Consider the following 18,132-nt stretch of genomic DNA (forward strand, 5'->3'; position numbering starts at 1 on the left):
TTCCTAGCTTGCACAATGGTACCTACCCTCCAGGAGGCCACTGTAGAGTTTTTCAAGTGAACATACACATTCTAGAATGGTCTAGGTGCATAGCACTCAGTCACTGCTAGTATCAGTCCTTTCATTCACTCCTCCCCAGTGAGGCCAAGCTCCTTGGGATACAGACGGTGTCTAACACATCTCTGATTCTCGAGGCCCCTCAGCAGTTCACACACATGCACAGGTGTTCAATAAGTAACTTGCTTCTGGTGTGAAAGTGCATGTGTGAGCCTTGGCACGTGTGAGTGAGAAGCCAGAGGTGGGTCCTGTCTTCCTATTCCTGGCCCTCCCTGGCTTTTCCACGTGATCACACCATCAGGTCAGCCTCCCCAGGCTGGCTCAAACCTCTCTCTCCCCACCACAAACCTAGTCCACTGTCCATCAATTCCAGAAAAAACTCCCAAAGGCCACTTTCCTTCTGGTATCCACCTGGGTCTTACCCCTCCTTCAAGATCCACCAAGATCCCGCCACCACCAATCTAGTCTAAATGCTTTTAGCATCTCAGCTCTATGTTGCCATGAGGGTCCACTGAAGCCTTTCAATGATAATTATCCTCCAGATGCATACTGTCATTCTGGCTTCTCCACAGTTCAGCTCAGCCTAACAGAAGCCCAGTTAAACATGTTTGAAAGAATATGCATGTTTTAAAGTAGGTTCTTTAATCTTATCTTTAATTTATGTTAAGCAAGAGGTAAAATTTAAATTTAAGTGTAAGATATAACAAAAAGAAATGAGGTCAAAGAGGGCTATTTCTTTCTGGGTGTGATTATGAGTTTGTTTCATTAAAAACAAACAGGCAAAACAAAATGAAAAGACTGGGAGAAGATATTTGCAGTCAAGGCAACCAAGAAGGGCTTAATTTCCAAACTATACAAACAGCTCATACAACTGAACAACAACAACAAAAACCCCAATTGAATAACGGGCAGTAAACCTAAATAGATATTTCTCCAAAGAAGAAATACAGATGGTCAAGAGGCACATGTAAAGATGCTCAACATCACTGATTATTAGAGAAACGCAAATCAAAACTACAATGAGGTACCGCCTCACTCCAGTCAGGATGACCCTCATTAAGAAGTCTGTAAAAAAACAAATGCTGAGAAGGTTTAGAGAAAACGGAACCCTTCTACACTGCTGGTGAAAATATAGTTGGTGCAGCCACCATGGAAAACAGTATGGAAGTTCCTCAGAACACTAAAAATAAAATTACCATATGATCCAGCAATCCTACTCCTGGGCACATATCCAGACAAAACTATAATTCAAAAAGATAAGTGCACCCCTGTGTTCATTATTCACAGTAGACAAGACATGGAAACAACCTAACTGTCTATGCACAGATGAATGGATAAAGAAGATGTGGTACATATATACAACAGCATACCACTCAGCCATAAAAGAGAACAAAATAATGCCATTTGCAGCAACATGGAGGCAACTAGAGATTATCATACTAAGTGAAGTAAGTCAAAGAGAGAAACAAATACCATATGGTATCACTTATATGTACCTCTAAAATATGACAGAAATAAACCCATCTATGAAACAGAAACACGAAAACAGAATAAACTGGTGGTTGCCAAGGTGGAGGGAGTTGGGAGAGGGATGAAGTGGGAGGCTGGGGTTAGTAGATGTAAGCTTTTAGATATACAATGGACAAACAGCAGGTCTTACTGAATAGTACAGAGAACTATAATTCAGCATCCTATGATAAACCATAATGGAAAAGAATATACAATAAAGAATGTATATATACGTATAACTGAATCACTTCACTGTACAGCAGACATTAACACATTGTAAATCAACTATACTTCAATAAAAATATTGATTAAACAACAGGCAAAAAGAGAAAAATTCCTGTGTAACATTAAAAAAGGAAAAAACAAACTGTCCTATACACTTACCTTGACCTTTCCTCCACCTGAGGCCCCTTGGCCAAGGATATTGTCTCTTGTGATTTTATCCTGGTTAGAATAACTATTACATGAACTCATATTTATTCTCTCTCCCTCAAACACAGAGCTATGTTCTAGCTTACAGTCTTTCAGGAAACCCCAAGGAACCAAAGAAAGTCATAGGATCCCAGAGTGCCTGTACCACAGTGCTTGCTACAGAGCTAGAAGGGTCTCCAGATAATGTAGTGGAGGGAAAATATTCTTGTTCCTATTGGCCATGCAATCATAAAATTTCAATGTGCTCAAGAGACTACACTTGCATGCTTCGTTTCTAAGAAAATCTAATTTCTTCCCCTTAAATACTCATATTCAATTTTCCTTTAAGTAGCTCTTCTCAGTCTTATGAAACAGCATCAATTCAGGTTGAACAAGAAATAATTACATTCAGGTTGCAGCAGGTGTACACAGATGGTACCAGTTTCCTTCCTGCCACTTGGCATGTGAGAATCATGTTATGCAGGCTCTGGGGAGCATACACTCACCTGGACCACAGTGGAGTGCTCTGGCATCTGAAGCATTTCCTTGACTTGTGATAGGGATGGCAAATCACCTCAGGCATACCTAGCTGACTCTATGTGAATGTCTCGATTACTGAGCTGAGGAAAATTCTGTTGAGGCCAAGTCTTAGTGGGAGAGAGTGCTGTGATTGACTACTGATGTCTGCAATGGGCATGGTGTTAGTCAGTGGTGTTACGTGAGCCAAATATACCATCACTGAAAAAACAGTTTCAGGGAGGAATCTGTACAGAGCAAAAGCAGCATAAGTGCAAGTCCATGCCTTTTGTATTTGTGTCCTTAGTGTCTGGTACTCAGAATATGTTCAATGACTTCATGTCATTTTGGGTCTACAATGGAATTGGCCTTTTCCCATCTCTGGTTACCTTAATGATGCTCTGGCAGGTCGACAGAGGCAGGCCCACCAGGCTGGTGCCGTTGATGGACATGATCTGGTCCCCAATATTCAGCTTCCCTGACTTCTCTGCTGGGCCTCCATGCATCATGTTGGCTATGATCACAGTTGGCAAGATGGATCCCCAGCCAGACTCCACAATCACCACACCTAGGATTTCCCCTTTCTGCTTCTCTATGAAGACCTGAAAGGAGAAACATTAACACTTAGAAAGGCTGAATCAGCAACCATCCAGGGTAGAGAGAGAAGTCAAGGCATTTCCCCTGTTCCTGTCCTGATGAAACATGACAGACACTTCCCTGATTACTCCAACCCAGATGAATGCTATTCTCTCTGTATTCCATGGCATCTGGGATTGGTAAGAAATGACATCATGCAGGCACATACTCCTTTTTTGTAATTCTTATTCCATAAAAGCCATCCTGCCTTGGGGCTTCCCAGTGGCTCAGTGGTAAAGAATCTGCCTGCCAATGCAGGAGATGCAAGAGATGCAGGTTCCATCCTTGAGTCAGGAAGATCCCCTGGAGTAGGAAATGGCTACCAACTCCAGTATTCTTGCCTGGAAAATCCTATGGACAAAGGATCCTGGCAGGATAGTGTCCATAGGGTCACAAAGAGTCGGACTTGTACAAGTCAGACTCAGCATTTCTACCTGCCTTGGTACTACAACCACAAGGGGTGTCATATTTTGTTTTCTTTTTCCTATAGTCCCCAGCAAAGGGCAAAAAGAGACTGCAGCTGGGGGCTTTGGTGGGCTCTTAGGGTTTCCAGAATAGCTTTTGGATTCTACCACAGATCCCCTGCTTCACAGTGCCTCATAAATTCCCTCCAACATTTAGGATTTTTGAGTTAAAAATAAACAGGCATTATAGAAACACTTCTCTGCAACAAGAAAGTTAAGAAAAAAGAAAAAGGTTGGAAGTGCAAAAACACTGGCCCTAGATATGCGTCATTACTGTGGCTTTCCCCAGCTGGGCAGAGAAGCCGGGAGCTGGTTTCAGATATGTTCAGTTTGATAAGGCAGACGCACCACAGACAGGTAAGACGCTTCTTGGAAGCTACCAACAAAGAGTATGTGTGTATTTGTTTCTTCACATTTACAGATCCACACATGCTCAAACACATACTGGAGTCGGGGCTGCTGGGGCCTGACAAGGTCCCTTCATGGGCTGGTGTCCTCCTCCCCCCTGCTGCTGCTGCTCACAACTGGCCCCTTTCCTGGAGAACTGCCCTAAGCCACATGGCAGGCACCACCTACTAGGAGTTGAATTGTGTACCCCTCCACCCCCCAAATTCATATGTTGGAGTCCTAATTCCTAGTACCTCCAAATATGAACTTGTTTGGAGATTGGGCCTTTTCATAGGCAATCAAGTTAAAATAAAAATGATTAGGGTGGGTCCTAGCTCAATGATTAGTATCTTTATAAAAAGGGGAAATGTGGCCACAGAGACATGGACAGAGTGAAGACAGAGCCGTGAGAAGATGACCATCTACAAGCAAACAAGAGGCCTGGGATGGGTCTTCCCCCTCACAGTCCCTAGGAGGAGCCAACCCTGCAGACACCTTGATCTCAGGCCTCCAGCCTCCAGAACTGGAAGACCATGCACTTCTGCTGTGGAAGCCCCCAGTCTGGGGAACTCTGAGAGCACAAGCACACTCGCCTACCTCCGTCTGACCTCACTGCCAACGACTGATGAGCACTGGGCACAGGCCTGCCAGCTCTTTTGGCTCCAGGTGAGACAAGACAGTCCTGTGATGTGTGAGCCGGTGCTTCCATTTGGATCAGAGGATGCTCACCCCCAGCGAAGCCACAGTCCTCCGTGGCATTCCCACCACCCTCGTGCCCACACTCACTGTTTCCTGAGTGCACCCTGCCCCCACCTCCCCACAGATCCCTTGAACCAGAATTCCCATCTCAGGCTTTGCTTCCAGGGAACCTAGGACACCTAGCATCCATGAGTGAATTAAAAGATCACTGGCCTACATCTTGGGCATAAAGTCCAAGCCCCTCACCTTGGCTGGACTCTCAAGCCTGCCAGTTCTGACCCAGGCCCTGCATCCTCTCACATGCACAGTCCAGCCTCAATGCCTCATCTGTGGCTCCCCAGATGATTCCTGAGTGTGTGAAACCTCATGCTTCTGTTATTGGGGCCCAGCCCTCTACACTCCTCTCCACTTTTCAGAGAATACCCAGACCCCAGAGCAGGTCAGATGGCCCTGCTTTCCTCCAGCTGTTCCCGCAGAGCTCGGTCCCAGGGGGAGCCCAGCACCCCTCATCTGACCCCAGAGAACCGAGACCAGCTCCACTCTACCAGGCACAGCTGTCTCTGAATAGTGCCCATCCAGCATCATCATTTAAGATCCTCCCTTTTATAAATGTACCCTTTCCTAGACCGGGAGCTTGTAAAGACAGGGTTTAGGTCCTGTCTGCTTCTGGAACCCATCTCAAAAGTCAGCTGTGGATCACAGGGGGCAGAGGACACCCTGCCTCGCTGGCCACGGCTCTCAGCTGAAGTCTTTAATAACCTGGGCCACACATGAGGGGAGCCAGAGATGGGCCTGAGCTCTCAGCAACGTTCTGTGAACACCACGCTCCACCCCAGCACCCTGTCTTCACCTCCTCGGTGGGCAGGCCCAATTGGCCCAGCCTGGGGAACAGGTTCAGGGAAGTACTTACATCTTTGCAGTTTTCCGACTTGGAGAAGTGGATGAGGTCATCGTTGTACATGTCCTGGGTGTTGAGCAGGTCACTGTACTCCTTCTGGCTGAGATCTTCGGGGTTAATCCCATTGGCCCTGAGGAACTCCTGGTATGCCACACTGAAGGCCTGCCCGATGGACTGTGCGATCAGCTGGGCCTGGAGGGGAGAGACAGGGTTAGCAGGGTAGTGCTGCCGGTAGATGACCTGGGTCGCTGAAGACTGCCGGGCCCTAGGCACTGGCTAGCCCAGTGGGTCTCCATGGCGCAGCAGTGCCTTCTAGAGGCATTTCCAAAATTAGCGGGAACATTTTTTACTATGACAATGATCATAGGGAGCTCCTGGCATTGGGTGGACAGGAGTCAGAGATGCTGGACTTACTGCTGTGCAAAGGACAGTCTTGCCCAGGATGAGCTGTTTTAGATCCTGCACAATTTTAAGATATCCCCTGGGGCACTCATGTACATATAACACCTGTGCTCAATTACCTGTGTCTAGGACTCAACTCTAATTTATATAAAACCACAAGACTTATTGCATGGCTCTAAAACACAGTGAATGTTCCAAGAATATAACTATTATGTGAATTGAGAAAAGATGTTTTATCCAGCACTTTACCACGAGTAAGCTTCATGACTTTAGAAATCATCAGCATCAATGCTATTTGTGAGATGTGGGTTGCCAATAAATTATCTCCGTCATTCTGCACACTGGCTATGGAGGTTCTGGATGTGTGCGTGTGTGTGAGCGCGCGCAAATGTGTCTACCAGCTATTTTATTTTAGCTATCAACAATCTTATTCTAGCTTTCCTTTATTTCTCCTTTGTAGTACATTTATGGCAATACTTTGGTTACTTTGTGAAAACTTTTTCAGAAAAGGAGATTGTATGATCTATGAATTTCATTCATATTGTCTATGAGCAGGACATTATAAAACATTTGCTATGTGAAAGGATTGTTGGGTCCAACAGAACTGAGAACCGTGATCGAGTCCAACCTCGCATTTTCTAGGTGAGGAGGCTAAGAGGCCCAGAGATACAAAGGAACCTGTTCAAGGTCACATAGCTCACAGGATGGGAACTCTGCTTCCATTGATCTTTCTCCTGCACTGGAATTTGATAACTTTTCCCTGCATTAATTAATCAACATCACAACTTGGGAGAGCCAGCAGCAACCAAGCCTGTGCCACATCACATCCCATATAAACATCATCATATAAATTCACGTCAAGTCAGAATAAGAGACACAGATGCACAGAACAGTCTTATGGACTCTGAGGGAGAAGGTGAGGGTGGGATGTTCTGAGAGAATAGCATTGAAACATGTATATTATCATATGTGAAACAGAATACCATTCCAGGTTCAATGCATGAGACAAATGCTCAGGTCTGGGGCAATGGGATGACCCAGAGGGAGGGGATGGGGAGGGAAGTGGGAGGGGGGTTCAGGATGGGGAACACATGTAAACCCAGGGCTGATTCATGTCAATGTATGGCAAAAACCACTACAATATTGTACAGTAATTAACCCCCAACTAAAATAAATAAATTAAAAAAAAAATTCACGTCAAGTCTATGATCTAAGTATGACTGGTCCACAAGCCTTCATCCTAAGCTCTGAGGGCAGTGTTTCAGAATTTAGGAATGTTCAAATTTTAGAAAGGTAACAGAGTGCATACATCATACATTGTGTAAAAACCCCACTAGAGCTTGGAGAAGTGCCTAAACACACTCAGTAATATTCCTGCAACAAAATGTGTGAGATTCATAGTAAGCTGGACAAATCCTATAAAGTGTCTCATCACAGCTCAGAGCAAGCTTATCAGCCAAATGAGTACAAAAATCTCTTTTGTTTCTCAGAGCTCTTAGACTTTAAAACTGTGGATCTGTTTTACATATTGTTTCCTTGTTCACATTGGGGAGATGAGGAAAAGGAGGTTGAGAGCTTAAGTTGGAGTGGGGTTGGAGGCTGAGAATCCTAGCAGCTTAGTTCCAGAGCCCACCTCCTGCCCACCCCTGGTACTGCTGCTCTCTCCAATTCCAGTGGGTAGAAAACCCACAAAACAATAACATGCTCTAGGGCAATGTTTCAAATACACAACTCTCATCTCCATTTCTCTTTTCCCTATCTTTAGTCATTTTTGCTGAAAGCAGTTAATCAACAGTGATATCAGAACTTTGTGTGGTTGGCTTGGGGGAAAGAAATGTTGCTTAACATTTCTCACTCCGAGAGTCTGGTGATATCATATGTCATGCAAAGGACCACCAAAGTGGCTCCTGCCGAGGCATTGCTGTGGGCATCAGAGGCTCGTGTGAACAGACAAACTGAAAAAAGTGTCTGAGAACACAGTCAGTGGACTTCCTGACCATTGTGAGTGGCTGTACTGGGCCAACAGCTCAGACTACTGTCATCTCTGCCGGGTCTATCTGAGCCACATGGCAGACTGTTCTATAGAAACTCAGCAGCTGCACAGCCCATACATGGAGGTGGGATTCACATCCAGGTCTCCCAGCTCTGGAGGCCATGCTCTCCTCTTCTGTCCTGGGCCTTGGAAGCAAAGCAGCAAGATTTCCAGGTCCACTCTTGCTTCTTCCTTCTTTCCCTTCATTGTCTCCCCTACAGACCCAAAGGAGCCCCAAGGGACACAAAGTCCTCCTGTAGGAGCACCAAGCCTGGGAGAAGTGGCTGAGGGTTGAACCAGGACCTCATGCCTGGTAAGAAGAGCTAATGCCATCTTTTCACACGCCTGCAGGACACATGAAACAATATTCTAAATGTAACTCTGTTGGAGCTTTACGAGAACCTTCTCCCAGTTTGCAAGTTTGGTCTCAGTTTCACAGGAAAAGTGGAGAGAATGGCCAGGACAGGTGGTTCAAGCTGTCTTCTCAGCAACCTGTCTCTGGGGCTGAGAACCAGACAAGTAAAAGTTGGTATAAACATGTAAGCGTATCCTCCTGTCTGATGCTACAGCCATGAGGGCTCTGCTTCCCTGGAGACTTGCCTCTGACTCCTAACTTCTCAGAGGCAGGCCACTTACTGCAGCTCAATGAATACTCTCCGGCAGAAAAACGGCCTCTTTGAAGGAGCCAAGGCTACCGGAGGCAATTTTCTTTAAGCAGGTAAGGTCTCTGCTCAGTATGAGAAAGACAGCTTGTTTCACTGTGGGAGGAGGAAAATTTCTCTCAGTCAATGGCACTGACCTGGCCATCTCCGGGCAGGCTCTGCAGTTTGAAACCATGGCGGGGCTGTGGCCCTGGCCTGGAGGGAGCTGCCAAGGCCTGTTGAGCTTTGGGAAAAAGGATGGCGCTGAAATAGCTTGAAGCCCGGTGGCCTCGCCAGCAATTCTAGGGACCACTGGAGAAGAAGGCTGAAGGGAAGAAGGAGCCCCACCTCTGTTTTAGTTTCCTCTGCTGACTTTATCATGTGGAGAGATGGGTGTTAGGAATCCCCGGCTTTGTGACTGGAGGAGCAGTTGGGTTTGCGAAGGAATGGGTGGCTGGTGCTCATGCCATGTGGTGGGTAGCGGCAGGGACGCCAACTTTCCTGTTAGGAAAGGGCGGTCCTGCACAGCCCTCTAGTGGCTTGTCTCTTGCCTTTCCTCATACTCCATCAGCAGGCCTCTGTCTCAGGGCCTCTGCACCTGTTCTTCCCTCACTCTCAACCCTACTCAGGTTGGGCTCCCACGTGACTTCAGAAAGGACTCTGTTCATTGCTCTACCTGAAACAGCCCCTGCCCCTCTATCCCTTGACCTAGTTTTTCCTGATTAAACATTCCTCTGCCTAACTTTATATTAAGTATATTTATCTATTCATTTTCTGTCTCTCTACAACCTTCACAAGGAGTACCTTGTCTGTTTTACTCAGCCTCATATCCCTAGCACTAAAACAGTGCTTGACACATAGTAAGTGCTCAATAAGTATTTGTCTCCCCTATGATTACGGTTCTGAGAACTAGAGGGAACCTGTTTACCCAAGGGCAGCTCAGATCAGATCAGATCACGGGGAGGGAGATGAGAGGAGGCCACCCTTACATCTTCAGACTCGAAGACATGGCAGATCATCTTGTACTGCCTTTTTCCATCCTGGGATGGGTGGGAGGCTTCCACGTTCTCCTGGGAGTTGGAGCGGGGCATCCGCCTGCGGGCCATCAGCACAACAATGTTCCCGATATCTGCGATGTAGGAAATGGTCCTCAGAGGGTGGTCCATCATTGTTTCCTGGAGGGGAGACGGGAGAGGCTGGTGAGTCCAGAGCATCATCTAATAACCCAAGAGAGAGTCTGCCACCCACAGCAGTCCACACACACTGCGGTGTGGGGATGGGTGGCGGTGCTCTGGGGCTCACTGCAAGCACTGTGTTGGCAGATTTACATGTACCCACCCAGGCCTCGGGGCAATTCCCTCGACTAGTGATAACCCAGAGCAGGAAGTGGTCTATGGTACGTGAAAAGGAATTTAAATCATTTTACAACCAGCAGAATCTCCGTGGGTGCGTGCTAAGTCGCTTCAGTCATGCCTGACTCTTCGTGACCCTTTGGACTATAGTGCCCACCAGGATCCTCTGTCCACGGGATTTTCTAGGCAAGAATACTGGAGTGGGTTGCCAAGCCCTCCTCCAGGGGGTCTTCCTAACCCAGGGATTGGACCCGCATTTCTTGCGTCTCCTTCACTGGCAGGTGGGTTCTTTACCACTAGGGCCACCTGGGAAACCCCTGGTGGGGAAGCTAAAAAAATAAAAAATCTGCATGCAATCACTGTGTTTTGTTTATGTGTGTACATGTGATTTTAAACAAAATTTCTTGAAAGGCTAATCTATTTAAATTCATGAATCTTCTGACAGAAGTTTGTGAGAATTATTAACAAACAATATCCGTGGCTTGTTTTTCCCTTTGATCTTTAACAGCCCCAACCTTCCTTCCCTCCCTAACCCGCACCCCCCACAACAGCAGCAGGCACTGCAGACACAGCCTCCGAGCTTGTGTGGAAGCCAGCCAGCATCTGGGCACAGCTGCCTGACAGACAAGGGCACAATCTCCTGGTTGCCATGCTAAGTTTCACCCCCTAGGAAGGTGGGAGCCGGTGAGTTAATACCTGTGTGTCGGCGTTCAATACTTTGATTCTCTGGGTAGAAATGAAGAGATCCACCTCGGTCATTGGCTGAGATTCACCTTCAGGAGCCTGAGAAGGAAAACGCACCAAGGGAAAGCTTAATATGTTGCTCTGACCCAGGTGCGTGGGAGCAAGGTTAACTCACACACAGAGGCTTCGAGACACAGTCACCAGAACAGCGATTCAGACTCCAGAATTAGACTGCCAAAGCCAAAGGGACCACACAGAGGATGGACATGGGGAGAGGAGTGAGCAACTCCAGGTTACAGGGAGAAATGCAGACACCCTTTGCTTCTTCTGCCACGGAAGCAGTAACTCACTGCAGCAGATCTAACTCTCTGAACAATGATGTGAATGCCACTTTCTGCAAGGGTTTCAGAGCCCAACAGATTGAAGGAATCAGGGTGACTGACTCATATCCCCAGGACCTTGGAGAAGTCAGAGTTTGCGCCTGCTCAAGTGATGGGGGGCAGGGGTGTCGATGTTTACAGCAGGTGCAAACAAGGCAGCTGGAGGCAGTTCTGGTAAGAGGGTCTTCATGTTCCCACACACCACAGCAACACAGAAGCAGTACCCACTTTGGAAGCCACCCCATTAAGAGCGAGCCCCAATGCCTCAATGTCTCACGGGTAGCTCTCAAGCACCTGGAAGCTCCACAACCAAAAAAAAAGCACACCGATCTGGTTCATTTAGGGCTTGACTCTGCACACATGTGGTTATTAGCGAGTTTTCTTTTTTGCATCCAGCAATCTGACAAATCCACAAATCAAACATGACTAGAATTGAGCAGATCCAGGTCCCTGCCATATGAATGCTCCTGAATGGTGGGCGCTTGCACACTACTGCAGGATTCCTTCAGCATTCCCAGTCTGCTCCCTGGCCTTCCTCTGGAGTGAGATGACTAATGAGCAACAGAAAACAGCCACTTTGGGTGACTGAGTTTTGAGAAACGTTGGCTTATGGGGCGGTTCAAAAAGAAATCTGAACAAAAACTTGCTGGATGCAGAAAACAAAAACACGAAATAAGAAAAAAGGCAAAACATAAATAAATGAAAAAAAAAAAAAACAGGCATAACATCAAGCTGATGAAGTTGTTTGTACTGCACCTTCTTCCTGCTTTTGGCTAATTTCTGGGCCATCTGCTTAGCATGGAACAAACAGAGACAGGAGAACAGTTAGAAAAGAATTTGCAGAGACTCAAAGCTGAAAAGGGAATTGGCAAACTAATATCGACAGTGGTATAAAGCATTTCTGTGGGAGGTGGACTGGCTTTAAAAAAAATCCCACTCTACTATTGATTTCCTAAATCAGAATTTGGTAGCTGGCGGGTACAGTAGGAGGAAGGACATGTACTGAGGTGCCTTATACTTAACTGCAATTGATGCTTTCAAAGAACCAACTTTTGGTTCTGTTGATTTCCTTTATTGTATGCCTATATTCTATTTCATGGATTTCAGCCTATATCTTTCTTTCTACTTTCTTTGGGTTTAATTTGCCAATTTTTTTCTAGCTTAAGATGAAAACTTAAATTATGGATTTTTCAAACTTTTTTCTTTCCTGATAATATTTAAAGCTATGAATCTCCCTTTAATCTCCACTTTAGCTATATCCCACAAATTTTAATATGTTGCAATTCAATTATTGTTTCATTTAAAACACTTTCTAATTTCCACTGTGATTTCTTCTTTGAACCTTATTTGTGTTCTTAACTTAAACACACTTGAAGATTTCCCAGTTATCTTTTTGTTATTGACTTCTGAATCAACTGTTCTTCCTCTTTATTGACTCCAGTAATACTTCTTGCCTTAGATTTGTATAATATTAATAGAACCTGTGTGTGTGTGTGTGTGTGTGTGTGTGTGTGTGTGTGTGTGTTAGTCGCTCAGTTGTGTCCAATTCTTTGCAATCCCATGGACTGTAGCCCGCCAGGGTCCTCTGTCCATGGAATTCTCCAGGCAGGAATACTGGAGTGGGTAGTCATTCCCTTCTCCAGGGGACCTTCCTGACCCAGGGATCAAACTCTCATCTCCTGCACTGCAGGCAGATTCTTTACTATTTGAGCCACCAGGGCTTCAGTAAAGCCTATTTCTAACTAGAAATGAATATAAGATTTATTCAAGATAGCAGAGTTCTAGTAGAAACTCTGAGGCCAGACTGTCCAAAACTGAATTCTGGCTCTGCTACCTACTAGTCATGTGACTTGGGACAAGACACTTAACATCTCTGTGCTTCAGTTTCCTCAAATGTAAAATGAAGGTAAAACCAGAATTTACTTCATAGGGCTGTTGTGAGGATAAAATGAGTACAGCTGACCCTTGAACAATGTGGGGCTAGGGGTGCCAACCAGCACGGGGTCATCCGTGTATAACTTACAGCTGGCCTCTGTATACACAGCTCAGATCCTCTGCACGCACAGCTCTGCATCCGTAGAGTCTACCAATCACAGAGTCAACTGATCTTGGACCACATAATACCGTACTATTTACTCCTGAAAAATATCCAGGTATAAGTGGACCTGTGTTGTTCAAGGGTCAGCTGTATACACAATGCTCTCAGAACAGTGCCTGGTGTGTTATAAGTACTCTATTTGTGTTTGCTCTTACAAGATTATGATGTTAGACAATTATAATTTGCCTGTGTTGGGATGCAATTTCTTGGCTTTGGTAAGGCCTGCTATATACACGCAGACATTACCCGAATGACGGTGAGTCAGTGGCCGAACCACGGGCACTGCTGTGATGATGGGGGTGGGGTGTGGGAAGAGCAGCTCCCTCACATCCTTGGTACTCACCTGGCGCCAAAGCTCTTGCTCTCAGCAACACGTCACTACCTCGTAAGCAACTAATTGTGTTGTCTGTGCTACCTCATGGTGGAGAAACTAGATGAGTCAGCCATCCAAACACTGAACAGCTGATGTGGTGCACCCAGGAGACTAGGGCAGCCCCAGCCCCACAGCTCATACTGGTGGTCAAGACTTCGTGATGAACAGTCTACTCTGGGAAAGTCTGGAGGCAGCAGCTGCAAGCGTTATCCTAACTGCTGCAATGATAGTGGAAATATCTGTGCATCTGAGGAGCGGCTCCAGGCTGATGCTGTGCCACACAGATTCCTGATCTGTACCAGTTATAATCCTCAAGATGAACAACTGCTATAAGAGCCTAACTTCTGTCTTACATCCTCTGAAATGATACGGCAGTAATATGTGAATTTCCATTATTTTTGATACCAAAACTTAATGGTTATTGGTCAAAATTCTTCACCTACAGGATGAGAAATCTAATCGGAAGGGCCCCTCTCAAAGGAAAGAAAGCCTGCCACAAATGAAACGCCCACTTTCTGTTTTTACTGGGATGGGTGATGAGGAAGAGGATCCAAAAGGCAATTTCAGAGTTCCATGAAAGGCATTTTGAGAATTTTTTATGAAGTCAAAAATATTTTGTATACTTAGAGTACCACCACCTTTAAATCACTTATGATGTCCAAGTGCCCTGAAACAAATTAGAGTTAAAAATTGAGGCATAAGTTTGGAAACCACCATGGGGTCAGGGCCAGAATGAGAAGCTGGAGCAGCAGAGAAAGGTCTAAGAGCCTTAAGGCCCACATGCATCTTGAAGCAGGGGCTGACAACACCCATTTAAAGCCCTGGCTTTCATGAGACTTGTGGCTCATCACCAGCAGGCTGGTGATCACCAAAGGACACATGCAGCCCTGTCCATCCAATCACTCCACCCACAACGTGTACTGAATACCTGCTGTTGCGAAGACCCTTTAAGGCTAGTTATGCCCGGAATCCTCCGACTATTCTAGCTTTCCTTTCCCTAGCTAACACTGACTGAGCACTTAGCACATGCCCATATCCTTCTAAGCACTTCACATGTATCAGTATAAAAGCTTTCAATAACCCTGTGAGGCAGGCACTACATTATCCTCATCTTTCAGAAGAGAAAACTGAGGCACAGAGAGGCTAATTAACTTGCCCAAGGTCACACAGCTATTAAGTGGGAGAAGAAATAATCAAACTGGAAACCAAACTCTATATTCCAAATTGCTACAGTGCCAGCTGGACACATTTCTCATCTATAAACTTCTCAGTCCGTCTGTAAAATGGGGTTAATGATACCTACCTCACAGGATTCCCCACCCTCTCCATTTGGAGGAGTAAATGAGATAATGTACGTAAGGGGGCTGCTATCCATGTCAATATCTTCTTTATCAATATAGACATCTTCAGGTCAGACGGGAAATCAGCTGGCTTAGACAAGGTTACACTGACAGAAATTCTCATTTTACAATTAAATCATAATTTTTAAACACCTAAATAAAATCTCTCTAGAAAAGAATGCAAAAAAAATCTGACCTTTTGGGGCAGGCTAGTAAAGACAGATACAAGAATATGATAATGAACACGCCTTACAAAAATGTATGGATCAAAAAAATACCAAAAGGCCATGGAGACAAACACACCACATTGTGTGGACATGAAGCAGTTTCTACAGCTCAAGCAGTTTCAGCACCTCACCCCGTCTTCGGTGGAGGAGAAGAGAATGAAGTGGGAATGAGGGTGAAACGAAGCATGGAGATGCAGTGAGAGGAAGGGGCGAGTGAGCTTGCTGCACAGGCTTCTCCACTGGTTTTCTAGGTAGGGTCAAGGCAGGATTCCGACCTGTGGGAGGGCTCCGAAGGGGATGTCTCTGCCTGCTTTAGATACTGACTGAGTACAGGGCAAAGCTGCCTCTAGAAGTTTTTCCTAAAACATATTTAAAAGAATCCCACCAACAAGATGACCAGATATCACCATAGGGATAATGTATTCGGCTTTCAAGTAATTGTGGAAGCTTCTGGTTAAACAAACTGAATTAAATCTTCTTAGTACAGGACTTCTCAGAGCCTTTAATAGGAAAATACATGTGACAGATACCAAAAATACCTATTTGGCGGCGTTTCTTGTGCTTATCTGCCAATGGAACCCCATCAGCGAGAAGCGCTGCATTTGACCAGAATGTGAGAGCACAGCTGGAGAACAGAGGCTCCTTCACACTGGATGGACCGTCCACACTTCTCTCAGGCGGTGGTTCCCGACCTGCAGCATACATTACCATCTCCCGGAGGGCCTATGAAAACAGGTTCCTGGGCTCTACCTCCCGGAGTTTCTGACTGGGTTGGGGCCTGAGAGTCTGCACTTCTAACAAATTCCCAGCTGATGATGCTGTTGCTGGTCCCGCTCTGAGGACCATTGCTCTAATGCATTTCTAAATCATATGGGAAGCTTTCTGGAAGGTTATTCTTACTTCTCAAAAAAAGATGAACCAAGGCAGAAAGAATAGATTAGGGAGGGTGCAAAGATAAAAAAAAAAAAAACCTGCAAAAAAATGGCAGACATCCTCTAACTCTACTGCTGCATTCAGATGTACCTTATATCTTACATTTTGGTAGATGGAAATGGCTTAATTACAGATTCCTCAGCCTGCCTTGTATTTCAGTTATCTAAACACTCTTCTTGGCTCCCTCACGAGACTGCAAGTTTCTCAGGGTCAAGGACTTGGTTGATTTTTATCTGCTAAGAGGCCTTGTCACAGGGATCCTGCATAGGGACAGTTTGCTTTTTGAGCCAGATTCACATCTAGAAAAACCACAACTCCAAATCCTCCCCCATTTTGGCAAATAAGCCTGTACATTATTTGTAACTTAAGAAAATTGCAATTCTTCAGACTCCAAGTGTAAAGCCAGTATCACTATTAAATGTCAGCCCACAGTTGGTGCTATGTGAGTGACAAACACCACATTATTGATGTAGCCTCATTCTGCTTGCTCTGCATCTCTCTAGAGGTGGCCCAGAGTAACTCATTCCTGAAAGGCCAGCCTCTTTAGGAAGAAGCGTGCAGCACCTTCCTTGGAGAAGGGAGCGCATGTGGGCACCCGAGTGCAGGCTTCCCTGGACCACCCGAGTTCATCTGGAGACCTGCTCTCAGCCCCTTGGTTCCCCGTGCACGTGGTGAGGTCTCTGTGCACCATCCCCACAGTAACTTTCTTGGGGGCGAGGAAATAAACCATGGGTTCTGAACGCGGCCTTCTCCACTTACAATTTGAAAAAGTGGCAGGCTGGGTGTAAAGGCAAACAATCTGACAGGCATTTAAATGGATGTAAAAGGAACACGAGGCAGAAAATATTTAATGATAGGCAACATTCCCTTCAGATGCAAGAAGCACATTGTGAAACGATACTTATACACGAAATGCGACTGCTTAATCTCACCACTCTATAATGAATTCCTCACACTAGAGCAATTTGCTGTAAAAATAAATATACGTTTTCCAGCTGCTTACTCTGCTCTAGGCAGGTCTAAAATGGATTTATAATCAGAGAGCCTGTCTTGCCTGTTCTGATCGACAAAGCCTTCTAATTTTTTGTTCAAATGATTTGTGGAACTTCTGGATACCAATCCTTTTTGAAGATTCAAAAGTAAACTTTCTGGTTTCTCATCAGGGAGCTGGACTTTAAAAATGGAAAAGAACACTCTCAGAAACCACTGGGGAAATCAGAAAGTGTAACGCAGAGCACTTGGTGCTTGGAGAGGTCTGGCATGGGGATGCTGGAGTCTGGGGTCTTGCCCAAGACCTGCCCTACATTCAAATGATGTGTCTGTGCCTGTTGTCCCCTTAAGGTCACTGAACACTCACACACGTGTCTCAGGGCAGCAAAGACAGACTCTAGCTGTGGGACTCAAGGACGACCCATCAGGAAGTCAATAAACAGAAACCAGGAAAAAGTCATCTCAAAGCAACATGCTTGGTTCTCAGGGCTCCTCAGTACTCTTTCGGGGGTGGACTATCGCTTTGTCCTGGAGGATTCACCTGAATGGACCCTGGTAGTGTGCTTTGACAGGGACGGGTGCTCTGGCAATCAGGAGGAGATAAATCTTTGTCACGTGGCTCTGACTTAGACGTAACAGGGTGGCAAGGATCTCTGGTTCTAGCCACTCATGCCAATAAAAATGTCCCAGACAAAAAAGCACCGCCTGTTTTCCAAACACCCCCTTTAGTGGCAGTCCCTGTCTATCAGAGAATCATCCAGGGTTTCTGTACTCCCACTGATCCAGGGAGAGCTAACGGTACCATTATTCTTACCAGGAAACTAAGCACTGGGTCAAGAATTCAGCTAAGTTACTCCATGGTATTACTGCCTCAGCATCCATTCTGGTTGGCCAAGCAGCCTGCCTGAACCTTAAACTGACATTAGCCCCTTCATGCACGCAAATGCTGTGGAAAGCAGCCCGCAGAGTCACATGCACATGTCAGCTCCTAAAGGGACCCCACCCCCACTCATCAGCCCTTGTCTCCCCCTGCTGCCCAGGGCCTTCCCCAAGGCACCCCTTAGCTAATACCTCCATTGAGCTCACCAAAACCCCATTTTGGT

At 45.8% G+C, this 18,132-nt stretch overlaps 1 protein-coding gene across 2 annotated transcripts in view; it reads right to left on the minus strand.

Annotated features, from left to right (window-relative positions):
• The window catches only part of APBA1 (amyloid beta precursor protein binding family A member 1), a 233,717-nt gene that overhangs the window by 11,860 nt on the left and 203,725 nt on the right, over positions 1–18,132 (minus strand). The window contains exons 6-10 of one of the 2 annotated variants that reach the window (XM_081504354.1): positions 11,825–11,857; positions 10,701–10,787; positions 9,642–9,827; positions 5,590–5,769; positions 2,883–3,095 (exon numbers count right to left, since the gene is read on the minus strand). In XM_081504354.1, the coding sequence (XP_081360480.1) occupies positions 2,883–3,095; positions 5,590–5,769; positions 9,642–9,827; positions 10,701–10,787; positions 11,825–11,857 (699 nt within the window). The remainder of the gene's footprint in view (positions 1–2,882; positions 3,096–5,589; positions 5,770–9,641; positions 9,828–10,700; positions 10,788–11,824; positions 11,858–18,132) is intronic. The other variant, XM_081504364.1, reaches the window with a different exon arrangement.

Source organism: Giraffa tippelskirchi, chromosome 1, assembly GCF_054371585.1.
Source record: "Giraffa tippelskirchi isolate mGirTip1 chromosome 1, T2T-mGirTip1v1.2.pri, whole genome shotgun sequence".
Classification (NCBI taxonomy): domain Eukaryota; kingdom Metazoa; phylum Chordata; class Mammalia; order Artiodactyla; family Giraffidae; genus Giraffa; species Giraffa tippelskirchi.